The sequence below is a fragment of the Staurois parvus genome, unplaced genomic scaffold (genome assembly GCF_062004578.1).
Source record: "Staurois parvus isolate SC_StPar_1 unplaced genomic scaffold, SC_StPar_1.0 ptg000530l, whole genome shotgun sequence".
Classification (NCBI taxonomy): domain Eukaryota; kingdom Metazoa; phylum Chordata; class Amphibia; order Anura; family Ranidae; genus Staurois; species Staurois parvus.
In genome coordinates, this window is record NW_028318326.1 from 6,842,383 (window position 1) to 6,859,426 (window position 17,044).

The following is a 17,044-nucleotide window of genomic DNA, read 5'->3' on the forward strand; positions in this document are numbered from 1 at the left end:
ACCAATGATGGGGCACTATTCCTCCCACTGACACCAATGATGGGGCGCTATTCCTCCCACTGACACCAATGATGGGGCGCTATTCCTCCCACTGACACCAATGATGGGGCGCTATTCCTCCCACTGATACCAATGATGGGGCGCTATTCCTCCCACTGACACCAATGATGGGGCACTATTCCTCCCACTGATACCAATGATGGGGCACTATTCCTCCCACTGATACCAATGATGGGGCACTATTCCTCCCACTGACACCAATGATGGGGCACTATTCCTCCCACTGACACCAATGATGTGGCACTATTTCTCCCACTGATACCAATGATGGGGCACTATTCCTCCCACTGATACCAATGATGGGGCACTATTCCTCCCACTGATACCAATGATGGGGCACTATTCCTCCCACTGACACCAATGATGGGGCACTATTCCTCCCACTGACACCAATGATGAGGCACGATTCTTCCCACTGGTGTTCCCACCCTCGGCTTATACTCGAGTCAATAGTTTTTCCCAGTTTTTTGTGGTAAAATTAGGTACCTCGGCTTATATTCGGTTCGGCTTATACTCGAGTATATACGGTACCTGATTAGGGTAGGTTTCGAATCATCGTAGACTTGTGTAATTTTTTAAAAACCATTTGAAGTGAACAAAAGCCCATCAACACAGGCATATATGCAATTCATTGTAATAAGAATGTATACATAGTTATTTTGACTTCTTTTGTCTTTAGTTCATATTTTCTCATTCCATATTTATCCTGTGCTTTCTGCATTGTAACGCAGGACAGTGGCAGTTAATGGCTGTCTATGAACAGACCATGTCCTGAATATGTTTTCCAACATTTAAAGCGAAATTAAGCTACACTATACTTACCTTTTACATCAATGACCTGACAGCTGCAAAGTCCCTTGTCAAAGCCAGCATCTTTTCCCCCGGGTTCTTACGGATACTAGTCTTCAGCCATCTCGATTGGCTAGTGAGGGATGACATCACTCCCACACATGCGCAGGTGTGCATTTATCCTGACACACAGGCACTGTGCTGGAAGCTAAACTGAGCTGTTTATGCACAGCTCAGTGTACATTGTACAGAAGACTGTAAACCGGCAGGTAGGTTTATTTTATTGCAAAAGCAACATTGCATATCTCTTCTGCAATAAAAGACCTGCATGCCTGCTGATTTTCTTTTATATCAGACTTTAGTTCTGCTTTAAGACGTTCCTATTACTAATGTGCTGACATAACTTTAGACAGCATAGTGGTTAGTTTACACAGATGAAAATTAGCTGATGATACTGGTACTACTGCCTCCCAAGTGTAATATACTTGGGCATAATGTATAAACTGTCCAACATAGAGATTATGGTTTCCTGTGGTGGACATACAGTTGTGGCCAAAATTATTCAACCCCCAATGCTGTAAAGGGGTTTAGGGACTATAGTGTACATTTGGAATTGTATTCAGAATCAAATCCTACAAGGACGTTGTAACTACCCAAATGCAACTAAAATGACATCAATTGTTTATGTAATACAGTAGTAAATGGTTCTTATGTGGTTTCTTCATTGCCACAATTATTCAACCCCTTAAAGACTACCACTCTGAAGAACAGAGGTTCATACAGGTGCTTTCCATCAGGTATTGAAAACACCTGTGGATGTCACCGAGCAGCAATCAAGCATAATAAGCACCAATTAGGCAGCTTTAAAATGACTGTGATACTCAGCTCCTTCTAGACATTTACTGGTGTGGTTACAAACATGGTGAAGGCAAGAGAATGGTCCAGGAAGACAAGAGAAGAGGTGATTTCTCTTCACAGGAAGGGCAATGGCTATAAGAAGATTGCAAAGATGTTAAACATACCAAGAGACACCTTAGGAAGCATCATTCGCAAATTCAAGGCAAAGGGCACTGTTGAAACGCTACCTGGTCGTGGCAGAAAGAAGATGCTGACTTCGACTGCTGTGCGCTACCTGAAGCGTAGAGTGGAGAGAAGTCCCCGTGTGACTGCTGAGGAACTGAGAAAAGATTTGTCAGATGTGGGTACAGAAGTTTCAGCCCAGACAATAAGACGCACACTGCGTAATGAAGGCCTCCGTGCCAGAACTCCCAGGCGTACCCCCTTGCTGTCTCCAAAGAATAAGAAGAGTCGACTGCAGTATGCCAAAAGCCATGTGGACAAACCACAAAAGTTGTGGGATAGTGTTCTGTGGACTGATGAAACAAAATTAGAACTGTTTGGGCCCATGGATCAACGCTATGTTTGGAGGAGGAAGAACAAGGCCTATGATGAAAAGAACACCTTGCCTACTGTGAAGCATGGTGGAGGGTCAATCATGCTTTGGGGCTGTTTTGCTTCTGCAGGTACAGGGAAGCTTCAGCGTGTGCAAGGTACCATGAATTCTCTTCAGTACCAGGAGATATTGGATGGAAACGTGATGCAGTCCGTCACACACCTGAGGCTTGGGAGACGTTGGACCTTTCAACAGGACAATGATCCCAAGCATACCTCCAAGTCCACTAGAGCATGGTTGCAGAGGAAAGGCTGGAACATTTTGGAGTGGCCATCGCAGTCACCAGACTTAAATCCGATTGAGAACCTCTGGTGGGACTTAAAGAAAGCAGTTGCAGTGCGCAAGCCTAAGAATGTGACTGAACTGGAGGCCTTTGCCCATGAAGAATGGGCGAAGATACCCGTAGATCGCTGCAAGACACTTGTGTCAAGCTATGCTTCACGTTTAAAAGCTGTTATAACTGTAAAAGGATGCTGTACTAAGTACTAAGATTGAATGTCACTTGGGGGTTGAATAAAACTGATAATGCTGTGAGCACAGAAAAGACATTTGTGGTTATTTCATTATAACTGTTATGTTATATTTGTCTGACCTACAAGTGCCTCTTTAATGTAAATGTAAGCAAGATGACTGAATGATCAAAAGCAATGTCAAACTGGCCAAAACACTCAATTTCAGTGGGGGTTGAATAATTTTGGCCACAACTGTAGGTATACGCACTCACTGACATGTATCCTGTTGATAGATGCACCTAAAATAAAGCATTCATTATTCAGCTGGAGGTACATGCAGCTGTCAGCATAGTGTCCATGAGGATTGGCACTTGTATTCATCATAGCAGCCCAGTAAATCAAAGCCCTATGAGTAGCATATTTTATGTGCATGTTTTTGAGAAAAATTTGGTTTAGTTAAGTGCAGACTAAGCAGAATTTACCGAAGACTGCATCTACAGTCATTAAACGTTATATAAAAAAGTCAGGGTGGAGAGCAGTAAATAGTCATTCCTTTGTAGGTCCATGTGACACTGAATTCTTGTTAAAAGATATCATTACTGAAACCGTGTGGAGACTGCCACAAATGACTTTATAAAAAGGCTACATGGTTGTCTTGCTTATCCTTTGCATGTAATACTACAGGTTTCCTTGCTTGATAGTAATGCTTCCGATATGGTTCAGTGAACAAGTTGGCTAATTTTATTCATTATGAACACAGGTAGTGTCTACATTCTCGAACCCTTACAGTGTCATGTTTTCCAAAATAATGAGTGACCGTACTAAGCCTGGTAAAATATAGACTTAATAATCTGTTTATTCATATTTCCTGTACCAGGCTACTTTATTAAACACCATTGTTTCAGAACTGTCTTGCACATCAAGAAAATGATTTGTAATATGTTTTGGAGAGATGTACCAGACATAGTCAGTTTATAAGGGAATTCAGGTCGGAAGAAAGAAGTTTGCTATTTTTGGTGGTCTATGTTCTCTCAGTCATTTCCCAAAGATGATTAGAATGGATAAAGTGCAGGTTAGGAAGTATGACTAACGCTATCCATGGAAAGAAAACAAACCTTGTTTCTGCAAAGCAAAACCCAAGAGATCTTATCCTTTTGACTGGTCTTCATCTGAAGTTTTTTGTAATCTGGATGTGGACAGGACAACATTCAATGCAAAGCTAACCAAACAGGTGCAACTGGCTCCTTCATTGTACTAACCTATTAATCTGAACACCTGACTTAGACGTACTGGATATTAATTTGCACGCAGTACTAATTCTTCCTACTGCCAGGACTTTTTATATTTGGTATTTCCAAAACGGTTAAATAAAATAGCACAGAATAGTATCAGATGCCCCTCAACTTCTCAAAATGTTTTATTAAGTAGGCTGTTAGTTGAGTTTTAGTATTTGCGGAACAAGTATATTTCCGGTAAGTTGATTCTCATTGAAACGAGTTTTAAAATAATATGCAAGCCTGAACTAACAGCAGAACTCTAGCCAAAATAAGATAAAAAATGAGTAGCCCCATAAAAACATAAACTCCTTTTTTTTTTTTTTTCTTTTGCAATATTCACCTTCACTCCCCACCCAACCGCCTCCCCTCTCCCTTAGTGCTTCATTCTGCCGCTAGATGTCCTCAGTCTGAGGGCCAATTTCATTGAGCCCATTTCCTCAAAGCCTAGGGTGTCCTTGACCCATCCCAGCCTGTGATTGAACAATGAGGGAAGAAGCAGCATAGTCATAACCTAATCTCTCTGTCACTGTACTTTTTTTTTCTTTCTATGCTGTTTGTCGGCACATAAACTTACTGGCTTCTTGTGCTGCTTCTTCCTCTCACACTCCAGTTCTGCATGTAATACTACATGTACATAGAAATACGTTGACAGGGCGGCATGGTTGGGCAAAACCACGGTTTAAAACGTGTGTTTGCAAAACAGGTAGGGGGCACGCGCGAGGTGCGCCACCGCCCTACCTGTCCCGCCGATCACGGCCACGGATATCAGTCGCCGGGTCACAGCCGGTCGTTACCAGCTGTGTCCCGCCGATTAGCAGCAATCCCTGACAGAGAGCAGGGCTGCTGTAGGTCTGCTTTCTGTCAGTTCCCTGTCAGCTCCTGACATGCTGAGCCGGAGAGAAGAATTTATCTCTCCTGTTCATCTGTTCCCCCCCACCCGTGCAGTACACACCCCTGCCACCTAGTAAAACACTCCCCTCACACAGTTAACCCTTTCAGTAAATAAAGTTAACCCCATTCTTCCCAGTGCCATTAGTACAGTGTCAGTGGTTTTTTTTTTTTGCACTGATCACTATTGGTGTCACTGGGGATATCAGTGACCCCAAATCTGTTCCCCCTCCCCCCCAGTGTCAGAATGTCCGCCGCAGTCCCGCCATAAGTCGCTGATTGTCGCCATTATTAGTATAAAAAAAAATTAAAAATCCCAGTATCTTTACCGCCATTTGTAAATGCTATAACTTTCACGTAAACCAATTTAATTTACACGTATTGGGGGTTTTTTTCAGCAAAGACATGTCGCAGAATGCATTTTGGCCAAAATTTAGGACTAAATTTGATTTTTAAATTTTTTTTACTGTACATATTTTATAGCAAAAAGTCCAAAATATTGTTTTTTTTTTTTCTTAAAATTGTCAGCTTTTTTTTTTTTTCTTATAGCGCAAAAAATAAAAAACGTACAGGCGATCAAATACCACTGAAAGAAAGCTCTATTTGTGTGAAAAAAAGGACATAAATTTCATTTATGTACCGTATTGCATGATTGCACAATTGTCCGTTTAACGCTGCGCTGTATAGCAAAAAAATGGCTTAAATTGCAGTATCTATACCATAGTTTGAAGACACTATAACTTTCACACAAAGCAATCAATATACACTTATTGGGATTTTTCTTACCAAAAACATGTAGCAGAATACATTTTGACTTAAATTTATAACTAACTTTGAGTTTACTATATATTTTTTATAGCTGAAAGTAAAAAATATCGTTTCTTCAAAATTTTTGGTCTTTTTTTATTTATAGCATGATAAATAAAAAGCGCACAGGTGATCAAATACCACCAAAAGAAAGCTCTATTTGTGTGAAAAAAAGGACGCAAATTTTGTTTGGGTGCAGCATTGCATGACCACGCAATTATCAGTTGAATTAGTGCAGCGCTGAGTAGCAAAAAGAGGCCTGGTCAGGAAGGGGGGTAAATCCTCTGGAGGGCAAGTGGTTAATGCAATACACAGCAGCTGTGATAAAGAAGCAGTGCATGCTATTGCAAAAAAAAAAAAAAAAAGGAAACCACCTTTAATATGAACAACCATGGTCATTCAGGCAGGAAGTGAGGTAAATCCTCCTCCAAGAGGAACACTGATTTCTTTAATAAACCCTGAGATTCTAAACCTTCCCTATTTTACTCAGAAGCTAAAAGAAAAATGTTTTGACTGGCATTCCATTATAAATCCCACATTTACACTTTTTATGCCTGTAAAAAGCTTCTATGTGTTTAGAAACACTGTAATCACTGGCAGTTAATACAGCATACAGCAGCTGCCATTAAGAAGCAGTACATGCAATTGAATATATGAATATATATATATATATAAGGTTTGTTAAAGCATATCTAAATGTGAAAACAATTTCCTTGAACACACAAATGTGATTGCCTTTCACTGCCTCTCCTATCAATCTGTAACCAGATACTGCATATTAGTTTATTTTAGAACTGAGAAGGTAAGCTACTAAAATTTACAGATTAGCTAAGTTAAAATTGTGCTTTTAGTAGTCTGTAGTAGCTACTGTATATATTTTATTCTCAAATTTATCTGTCATTTTCTCTGCCCCATTCCACTGTGTAAAAGTCTTGTGCTGGGCTTTTGTAGATCCCATCAGCCTTCACTTCTCGTACTATAAGCATAAAGCTTGACTCCAGGCCACTGATTGAAAAATGTTTTCCAGTAGTTCCATTCAGCAGAAGCAAATCTACAATCAACTTCTGTCAAACTGGGAGGGCTATACAGCTCACAATTCAGGTGGTCCCTGCTGATCTGGACAGATTTCCATCCATGTGTACCCAGCTTTAGAAATTATGCTATGTCCAAGTCTCATTCCTGCTACAAGGCCCCTCTGAAACACTCAAAGCAGAATTTTTGAGTATCAGAGCAAGATCTAAGGTGATATTTTAAGCTTGGCCACTGCCTTTTCTTCAGTCTTGCATAGTACACAATCCTCTCCATCACTGAAATTGATTACTGATTTGAATTTCTCACAATGCATTAGAAGCTGCAGCAAATCAGACAGAGCCCACCTCATTTCCCAGCTGAAAAGCAACCAGCATAATCTAGCTATTTTCCCCCAGCCTTCCTCTTTCATTTCTGTCAGTCATGGAGTCTCAGTAGCACTTATGGATGTTACAGTTGGGGGAAGGAGGGGGGAGGTCTGCATACAAATGCAGCCTGCCTAGGAGCACCTACAGTTTCATGACTCCTCCCAAGGGTCAGCCCACTGCTTGTATCAGAACTGAGGAGTACTGAGGCAGGATTCTGTGGTTTCAGGAGACTATGTTCAGCACCCTGCTGGACCCTGCCACCAGCCACAAGCTGCCTGACATGCATAGAGAAGCACAGGGACCTAGTGATGACTCCTCCTAGAACAAAAAGTATGTAATGAAAACAGGTTTTATTTAAAAGGTTAATTAGCATATTGATATGTGTGAGGAACTAGGGAAGGCAAAATATTAAGCAGATTAAACTTCAACTTTAATGTCTCAAACCTTGCTCCAGTATTACCAACATTTGTTGATGTGACCCTTTATACAGCAGGGAAATATATTTACCATATGTCAATACCAGTTGGTTCACCCCAACCCCCCATCAAAATAAAGAAATAAAAAAAATGATAATGCGCTATTTAATGCCAGCAGCAGATGTGGATTTAGACCCCATTCCCAATTGTGGAAGGGACTGTTTGCTGTTAGCGGCAAGAAACCGAGTAGGGCTCTCTGTGATTAGCTGCAGATAGGAAGCCATATTTAAAGCAATGGAAAGCTGATGGCTCCTGCAGCTGTTTGTGGCCAATCACATGTAATCGCTCATGGAGCAATTATCTGCGGATGATTGGCCTTTGACGCAGACCGTCTGCATCCAGGACCCATTATTCATAGGTAATGCAATCAGCTGCAAATAGCTCTGGGAGCTGTTAGCCTCCCATTGCTTTCAGTGGGGCTCCCTACCTGCAGCTAATCGCAGGGAACACCTCAACATCTCTCACGGCTAATTGCAAACAGCCCCATTCAGGACTGTGAATGGGACCTTATGCTCTCCTGGCCAAACTGTCTTGCATGAACACCCCCACGCTGGTGGCTCAGAATACTCATAAAATTATTCTAGATGTGTAAACCCTGGACAAGGCAAAGGTGCTTGGTGAGGGGTGAATTCTAGTACGATGTGGTATGCGTGTGAATGTTTGTGTGTTGTCAAGTTTGCCAGTTTTGATTGGGCATTAAAAGGTTTTATTGACATCTTCTATTCATTAGAAACAAACCTCTTTTATAAAAAAAGAAAAGTAAAAAAAAAATAGTTGTAGATGCACCGTTCCCTAAACCACCACAACAAAACTGCACTGGCAGGCCAGGGTGGTAGCAATGATTATCCATCCATATGGCACTTTGGCATAGGGTAGCATGCACAGGCCTTTTATTGAACATGTCCCTGATTGTCAGTAGTATGATGTGAGAACAGCTGAGCATGTGTATTGCTTATGCAAAAAACTGACACTGCACAGCAGGATGAAAATATTATCGTTCTATTCACTGTAATGTAAATCGGTTACACCATTCTTTAGGGAGCTTGAGTCTCCTTCTGTGTGGTTCAGCTAGATAAGAGAACCTGGAATTCAGGTGTAAAGTTGGCCATAGAAGATTTGAATAAACTCTGCTGAACTGACTGAGATTTGAACCATCTATGGGCAGGCTGACTACCCAATTTCATTGTTGTACGACTTGGGTGCCACCAGCCTGTGAGATTTTTCCTGCCATTATTGCCAGCGGCTATAGCTGCTAGCAATAATCACTGTGTTCTCCTGGCAGGGACAGCTCCCCCCCACACTGAGAGAACACAAAAGCTCTGCAGGAGGGATTCCCCATCAACAATGACTGTGTTGATGGGGAAATAGAGCGATTATCTCTCCTGCAATCCATGGTTGCAGGAAATAAAATCGCATCGTCTGTGGTCTTCTTAGGGGTCTTACAGGCAACTTCCCAACAAACATGAAGCAAATGGGAAAATTCACTCTATTGCCAATTTCACAAAAAGATCACTTTTGATTAAACTGACTTTCTTATCAAAGTGCAAATAACTATGTTGTACAATACCTCGTTGCATTAAAAAATTGGCTACATTTGAATATTTTGATCTTTTAAAATGATCGAATTACGATGGATTACACCACATCATTGCTGAAAGCACAGGAATTTTCAATTAACCCCCTTGTCTTTACCATGATGTATTTATAGGACTTGTACTACAATGTGTAATATTTTTAGCAACAAAAAAAAACATAGGTTATCTCCTGGACAGTTTTTTTTTGCCAGAGTTAAGTCATTTTCTGGGATTTTCCGGGATGGCTGTGAACAGAGTTGATTGTGAGTGAACAGTGTTTTCATTGAATGTATGTTACAAGAAAGTATTAGTCATTCATGGCTCTTTATCTTCTGCCTGACATGTAGTGTGTGTCTATTTTCTCTGCTTTAACCCCTTTGTGTCTGGCACTTCCTGCAGTCCATATTTCATCTCCATTCTCAGTGTGATGCAGTCCTGTGCTGGTTAAGTAATCAAGAAAGTCGTGCGTAGGGGGATACGGGGGAGGGAGACGGAGTTGATGAATACATAAAAGCTGCTGCTCTGTTTCATTGGTTAGATATGCGCTTATTGTGGCCAGTCTAAAACAGCATGACTGCAAAGCCCATTTTGTCCCCCCGCCCCACCTCTTCACTCACTAAGCCGATACCTCAGACTTAGAGCATCCTTCTGATCAACAATTCTCACTCCCTGGCTGGGATTTTAAACCATCTAGACGCTGCATTGTATATCGTTTTAGGTTATATTTTTTTAAATGGAAAGAAGGAAAAATCTACTTCCAAATGCACACTCCAAGTACTGCAGTCATCATTACCAACTGGTTTTCAGTAGACAACCCAATAGCCATCACTGATTTAATCTACTGTATGTCAATGTCAAGGATGTTCGTGTCTGCATTGTGAACATTTTTTTTTATAGTTTGTTTTTGTCATTACACTGGTGTCTGCTTTTTTTTTTTTTTTTTTTTTTTTAGTAGAAGAAAACTCCTTTTTTAAATTTTGTTTGATAATGCCTTCAAGAGAATCACAGCTAAAATATGTCAAAACTGCTTCCCATCCCAGAAAGCACAAAAGCCAGCAGCCGGATCTGTTGGCCACAGCTCTGGGAGTGAAACTAAACTCTCAAAAGACTTCTGCAACCTTCTGGCAACCACTGAAACTCTTTGCTTATTCACAGTTAACATCACTCGTGAGAAGAGCAACGTTGAAGGAAAATGAACAGGTTCCCAAGTACGAAAAAGTCCACAATTTTAAGGTAATGTTCTGTTGCATGCTGTACCAAGTTTCTTAGCAATAGATTTTTTCTATTAAGTAAAAAGACTAAGTTTGTGTAACAAATGCATTTATATTCTGCTGTTTATCAGATGGTGTTATATGGCATATACTCTTTCTCTGGCAAATAGAGGTACATGATTGTCAGTTTTTCCTACACTCTCTGTGGAAATTCTGGCCACAATATTAGCATTTATAGAATTCTCTCTGCAATCTGTTTAGCAAAACAGCAAAGCTACCCTGCAGCATTCTGGCTTGGGCTTTGAACTAGAAGCCACAGCAAAAATAAGCAGATGTTGGGTCTTTTGTCATATCTAAAGATACACTTGGCACTGTATTTCCAGCTGTAGTGTTTTATTATGAGAGACAAAGTAAAAATGAGAAAAGTTGGTTACAAGTTAAAGTGCCCTTTGGACAACGGTAGGTGGTCAGAGGTTGTGTTTAAAACACAAAGTTTCGGAAGTCTGATAGATGTTTCTATTTTCTTTTTTACATAATACATGGGAACTTGAATGTCTCAAAGAGCTTCAGGTGCCAGCATGTTGGGCCATTCACTGGCTAGTATGGCATGCTGGCACTTGTGTTCCCTTAACACAGAGAGAGCAATAAACTGCACACGTTCTTTTAACTGTTTGCCTGTCTCACATTGTCGATGTTTAAAGGTATGAAGGAGAGCAGTGGAAAATTCAAACTTTGTTGATTGTCCTAATGTTTTCTCCAGAGTTGTATACTGTTAACTATGGGAAGTTCACATGGACATACTGTTCCATGTGTCTGTTTCCCCATGGCAACTAATAAAAACACCATTATTTCTCAATGTTTACTTTGGATAACTATGAACATTTACAAATGTGATAAAAACTAAAATTTGACAGCAAATATAATAAGTTGATAAATGTAAGAATAATTTTGCAGATAAGGTGCAGGGATTTGAATAGTTTAAAGGCGCTGTTGGTTTTTTTTTTTTTTTTGTTTTTTTCTTTTTTCTATGAAATAGTACTATTACTTTTAGGGTCAGCCAAAATAAAACTGGTTTCTCAATTGGGGGTAGGTGCCAGCCACCTCACCTGATCTGTATATCATTCTGGAACTCTGGCTGTAAAATATTTGCTCCACATTTTTTAAGCTTCCTTGCCACTGAAGGGGTTACTAGCAGGCCTCGCTGTACTGTTTTTTGTTTTTTTTTTCTGTTTTTTTTTTTATTTTGTTTTAAAACACTGAGCAGCAAAATATTGAGACTGAATTCATAACAAATTCCTGTTCGAGTAGCATTTGTTCCCATACTCCAGCACTGGTGGTTCTCAGCATGGAGCTTTCAGTACCAATAACAACTTGGTGCACCCTCCACATATCCTGACCCTTAACCTAAATTTCAAGGGCTAGTTTCATAAAGATGAAAGTTAACCCAAGCCCCAAGCTGTATTTAAAGCCAGGATGCGCTTTTAGTTTTTGGTAGAATAGGGAAGTTAGAACCCCTGTGAGGCTCTATTTGTCCTGATGATCACTGTCACTAGAACTGAAAGGGTACATTAAAAATCTTGAGTTGTCATCAGAACAGGAATAGAGGATAATCTTCCCAATAAGACACAGATGGCAAAAGAACATGAAAGGTCTATCTTATTAAGTGCCATGGCTGAACTTGGCACTTAATACTTCCATCACCTGAGCTTTCAAATTTAACCAAATCCCTCAAATTAATGCTTAACTTATTCCCTGACTCTTAAATTAACATTTCAATTTTAAAACCTAACATTTAATTCCCTAAATCCTAACCTTTGCCTAATTGGTTCGGAGCCATACTTATTTTGTCAGGCACCAGGATAGTTGCCAAAAACTTATTGTTCTGAACCAAGAACATTTTTAAAACATTTAGTTGATCCATTTTATGTGCCCATATTATACAAAACATACCCAGGTCCCAATTCTAACCGATTTCTTGGCTAAATGCTTTCTATACAAGTTTATATAGGAAGCTCATCCTACCTCAAGCAAGATGGTACTCTTCCATCCTTGCTTTCCTCCACTTCACTCTTCATCACACTAAATGTAGATGTTATCCGATTAAAAAAACAAAAGGGGGTTTACCAGCCTGGTGGATTATCACACACATTTATGAGAAATTCAGTGTAAATTGTACTCACAAGCATGCGGAAAAAAATCCTCGAGCCACTTGTCTGTAGCTCAGTACTTCTAGACTCAACAGTTTCCATAGCATAGAGGGGGCCTCCCCGGGGTCCCTGCAGGCTGATGCATTTTGCAGGAATCTCCATCAGAGCCAAAGTTGGGCTCTGATGAAGGAGATTCCTTTGAAACGTGTCAGCCTGCAGGGACCTGCATGAGGCTCCCCATGCTCTGGAGTTCTTTTGGGGTTTTTTTTAGTGACTACAGGACGTTCCCAGTCTTAGAGGGCAGTAAGGCTTGAATCGATTACGCATGTGAAGTGGAGTACCATTTTATATCCTACCATGCCATCACACTTTTATGCTCAGGAGATGATTGCTGCTGTTGATGTTAGTCAAATCGGATATTGATTCACAGGAGACCTTCATGGAACATTTATTCCCTCTCATAAGTGTTTTAATCAATAAATGTTTTTGTTCTGCACCACAAACCCCAAGAATGACCATTTTTTTCCACTGGTCACTCAATAAAAAAGATTCTTCCAGCCAGTTTGTGGCTTGTTTGTTTTTTTGTTTTTTATATGTAGGGTAGCCATTCTGAATAAACATATACTTTACTATGCAGATCAGCCAGATGGTCTTGTGCTCTTGTCTGGCTTTACTGTAGGATTAATGAAGTGGCCTCACTAGCTAACAAGTGTCTGTTAAATACAATGACTGGCAGACCCTCCCTTCAGTAATATTTAAGTAATGTTTTCTCACGATCTCAGTGATGAGTTCTAATCCAAATTTGCCTGCATGCACTCTGAATCTCTGTGGCACATTTCCATATTGTGTCCCTGTGTTTCGTACGTCAGCCTCTTCCATGTCATGGCTAATGCCAAAGGGAGAGTAGCTGCCAATGTGTGATGAAGGTCCCACTGGAGCCTAATACATGTTGGCACAGCTATTCTAAGACAAATTGAAAACCATTGTCATCACTGAAGGCAATTGTATGATTAGGATGTAAATAAGAATTTTGCCTAAATTGGCCTCTTAACATAATCTTACTGCAGTTGCAGAGCTACCACTCGTGAAAAGTTAGAGATTCCCATATCTCTAACAGTCAGGCACATGTGAGGAAAAAAGGAGTGAACCTATGGGTGCCCCCTCCTCCTTACCTTAGAGGTGAAGGTGTTCATTGGTTTCATCTATTATTATTATACAGGATTTATATAGTGCCAACAGTTTGCTCAGCGCTGTACATTATAACATAACTGAATCTCTCCAAAACCGAGTTTCTTGTCTTCCCCCCAGCCCGAACCCCACCCCCCATTGACTTCTCCATCACATCCAACAACGCCAATATCAAACCTGCCCTGCAAGCCAGAGTACTTGGTGTCATTCTGGACTCCAACCTATCCTTCCAGCCCCAAGTCCAATCTTTAACAAACTCGTGCAGACTCCACCTCCGCAACATCGCCAAAATCTGCACGTTCCTAACCCCAGAAACCACTAAACAGCTCATCCACTCCCTCATCATATCACGACTCGACTACTGCAACTCCCTCCTCACTGGCCTGCCTCGCCGCTGGCTATCCCCGCTTCAGTCGATCCTGAATACGGCTGCCAGACTCATTCACTTTTCCAACCGCTCCGTTTCCGCCACCCCCCTCTGCCAATCCCTCCACTGGCTTCCGATTGCGCAACAGATCAAATTTAAAATCCTAACACTGACATACAAAGCTGTCCACCATACTGCCCCGAACTACATCGCTGACCTAATATCCAAGTACCTCCCAACACGCACACTCCGCTCCTCACAAGACCTCCTTCTCTCTAGTTCCCTGGTCTCCTCCTCCCATGCCCGCTTCCAGGACTTCTCCAGGGTGTCACCCATCCTCTGGAACTCCCTTCCCCAACCCATCAGATTATCACCTACTCTCCTCTCCTTTAGGCGCACCCTGAAAACCCATCTCTTCAGGGAAGCCTGCCCCCTGCTAACTTGACCGACTTCCTACCACTCCATCCCCCACAGCTATCTCCTCCTGTACCACTATCCCGTCCCTTCTAGATTGTAAGCTCGAAAGAGCAGGGCCCTCGATTCCCTCATGTTTTGCATTGTATTGGTATTGTTCTGTCACATGTTCTGTCCCCCTTTGTAATGTACAGCGCTGAGTGAGCTATCGGCGCTTTATAAATACTGTATAATAATAATAATAACTTTATAATGGGAGACAGTACACAAGACAGTACAGTAACAATATGATTCTTATTTCTTTACATCTACTCTTTGTTGTGCTTCCTTTGCTCATAGACAAATTTCATTCTCCCAATTAGCACCTACTGAGCATCATGAAATTGGGATCTTGTAAGTTAAAAAACCCTAAATAATGACTGTTGTTTTCCCTGGCATTGGGCCTGTTTGTTCATGACTCCCTCTTGCATTACCCTACACAGGAGCTCTTGTACAAGTAGAGGTGAAACTGGCCCAGGAGGCTTCATGAGAAAGTAGGATTGTCCATGATTGTATTGCTTAATATTCTAGGCCAGGATTTTATTGCTTTAAAACACTCCCGTTTAAAAAGTTATTTTAGAATCTATTGAAATTTACTTTTTAGATGATGGATTAACCTATGTGGGTGTTTTTCCTTATATTTTCTTTTTTTCCTTATACCTACATCTACATGTATTGCATCTTTTTATGATAAGAGTGTCCTTTTATAGGCTAAAGTTCTTTGTCATTTTTATGGATCTGACAGCCAGAGGCTTTCGTTGAGCAATGAATATAAATGCACTCACTTTCCCAGCGGTAGTAAGAAGATTGAAAATATGCTGATTGTTGACACACTGTCTGCATTAGGAATCCTCTATATAATAGCATTTTATGCTGCCCTTTGTTTTTGAGTCATGCTTTGATTTCCATTATTTCCTCATACGTACATAAAGCGAAGTTACTGGAGATATTGCTGTGGTAGGAACTGTTCAGACTTCTATTCAGAAGCACTTCATCCTCTTTGTGAAAAGATGTTTCGAATACATGTTACTGACAGCAGCATAGACTTGTCAGACTGACATTTAAGAGCATTGCTTAGACCCTTGTCAGTATATTCCAGAGAGCTAAGCATCATAGAACATGAGCCGGCCCATTGATCCTTTGAATTGGACTACATAATTTACAGATACTATTTAAATCTGAACCCCAGAAAAACCGCTCAATATATAGTTGGTTTACATAAATGTAAACTGTTTTACTTGCCCAAAGATTTTTATCCCACCACACTTGTTATCCAGGTACACCTACCTGACAGCACAGTGGGATTCTGCACTGGCTGAGACCCCTCTCAGTTGAGCAAAATATGCATATCTAGCACCCGCCCCAGCATGCGACTGGACAGGGAAGGGGGGGGCAGCACATTGAATGTGGTCATTGGATTTATATTTTTCTATTAGTGCCTCAGAATATATTGTCCATGTTGGCAAGTATTGTATAATGTAGCACCAACTGCAGAAAAAAATGTATAAAATGCATGTTTGATAAACTGAACAACAGGAAGTCTAGCTTTGTGTTTTTCTCTGTCTAATGGTCCCTTGCGTGTCTGTTTTTTAGGTGCACACCTTCAGAGGTCCTCACTGGTGTGAATACTGTGCCAACTTCATGTGGGGACTGATCGCTCAGGGAGTAAAATGTGCAGGTATGCAAACGCAGTCCTATTAACTCCTTTGAAACCATATGCTCAATCACAACTAAGGGGGACAATAATAATTAAACCTTAGCAGTAAATGATAAAAGGTGATCTCTGTCTCTAGATGTATCAATTCATATTTTGAATATCTTGATGGACATACATGTCAGTTTATGCTAACTTCATTTTCATTCATCACCATTGAGTCTATGAGTCATCAAAACATGCTGCCTGAGTAGCCCATGGGATTAGAAATGGGTAGATGCAAGGGAAGTGATAATAATAGAAGTATATTCTTGGTGTATATTCGGTGTATCATCTAATTGTCATTTAGTTCACGTGGAATTCCAAGCAGAACTCTATCCAAAATGGGCATAAGGGGGTTGATATTTGCTTAAAACATAGAGTAGATGTGACAGCATGGCCATTTAGAACCTTTTGTATTGTTCAAAACAACATGGTAGAATCTGGTATTCCCCCTTTTTAAATTAAATCTTTTTCTTTGCAATTATTATCTTCAGCCAGCTGCTTCTGCACCTTTTTAAAGCCCTAATATATGTGGTGTTCTAATATGAAGAGTTGTTTAATGAGTTGTATTGCTGACAAACTACTACCAGTGTATGGCTATGGATAGGATTTTCTCCAGTTTTTTAGCAGGTCTATGTAAGTGTACTGCACAATAACTCCCGAATTTTTGTTAAACTGGCTGAAAAGATAGTGATACTTATCAGAACAGGTGACATCTGTAGCATTACACTTTTTTGGCCAGTCTTTCTGGTTATGGTAACAGTAACATGTAAGCAGGACTACTTAGCATAAGAGCTGCCATATTTAAA

The 17,044-nt window shown here is 40.6% G+C and overlaps 1 protein-coding gene across 1 annotated transcript in view; it reads left to right on the top strand.

Moving 5' to 3' along the window:
* CHN1 (chimerin 1) overlaps positions 1-17,044 on the top strand; it is a 132,518-nt gene that overhangs the window by 91,960 nt on the left and 23,514 nt on the right. Inside the window, exons 8-9 of the mRNA XM_089690472.1 lie at positions 10,329-10,406; positions 16,133-16,217. Of these exons, the coding sequence (XP_089546598.1) occupies positions 10,329-10,406; positions 16,133-16,217 (163 nt within the window). The remainder of the gene's footprint in view (positions 1-10,328; positions 10,407-16,132; positions 16,218-17,044) is intronic.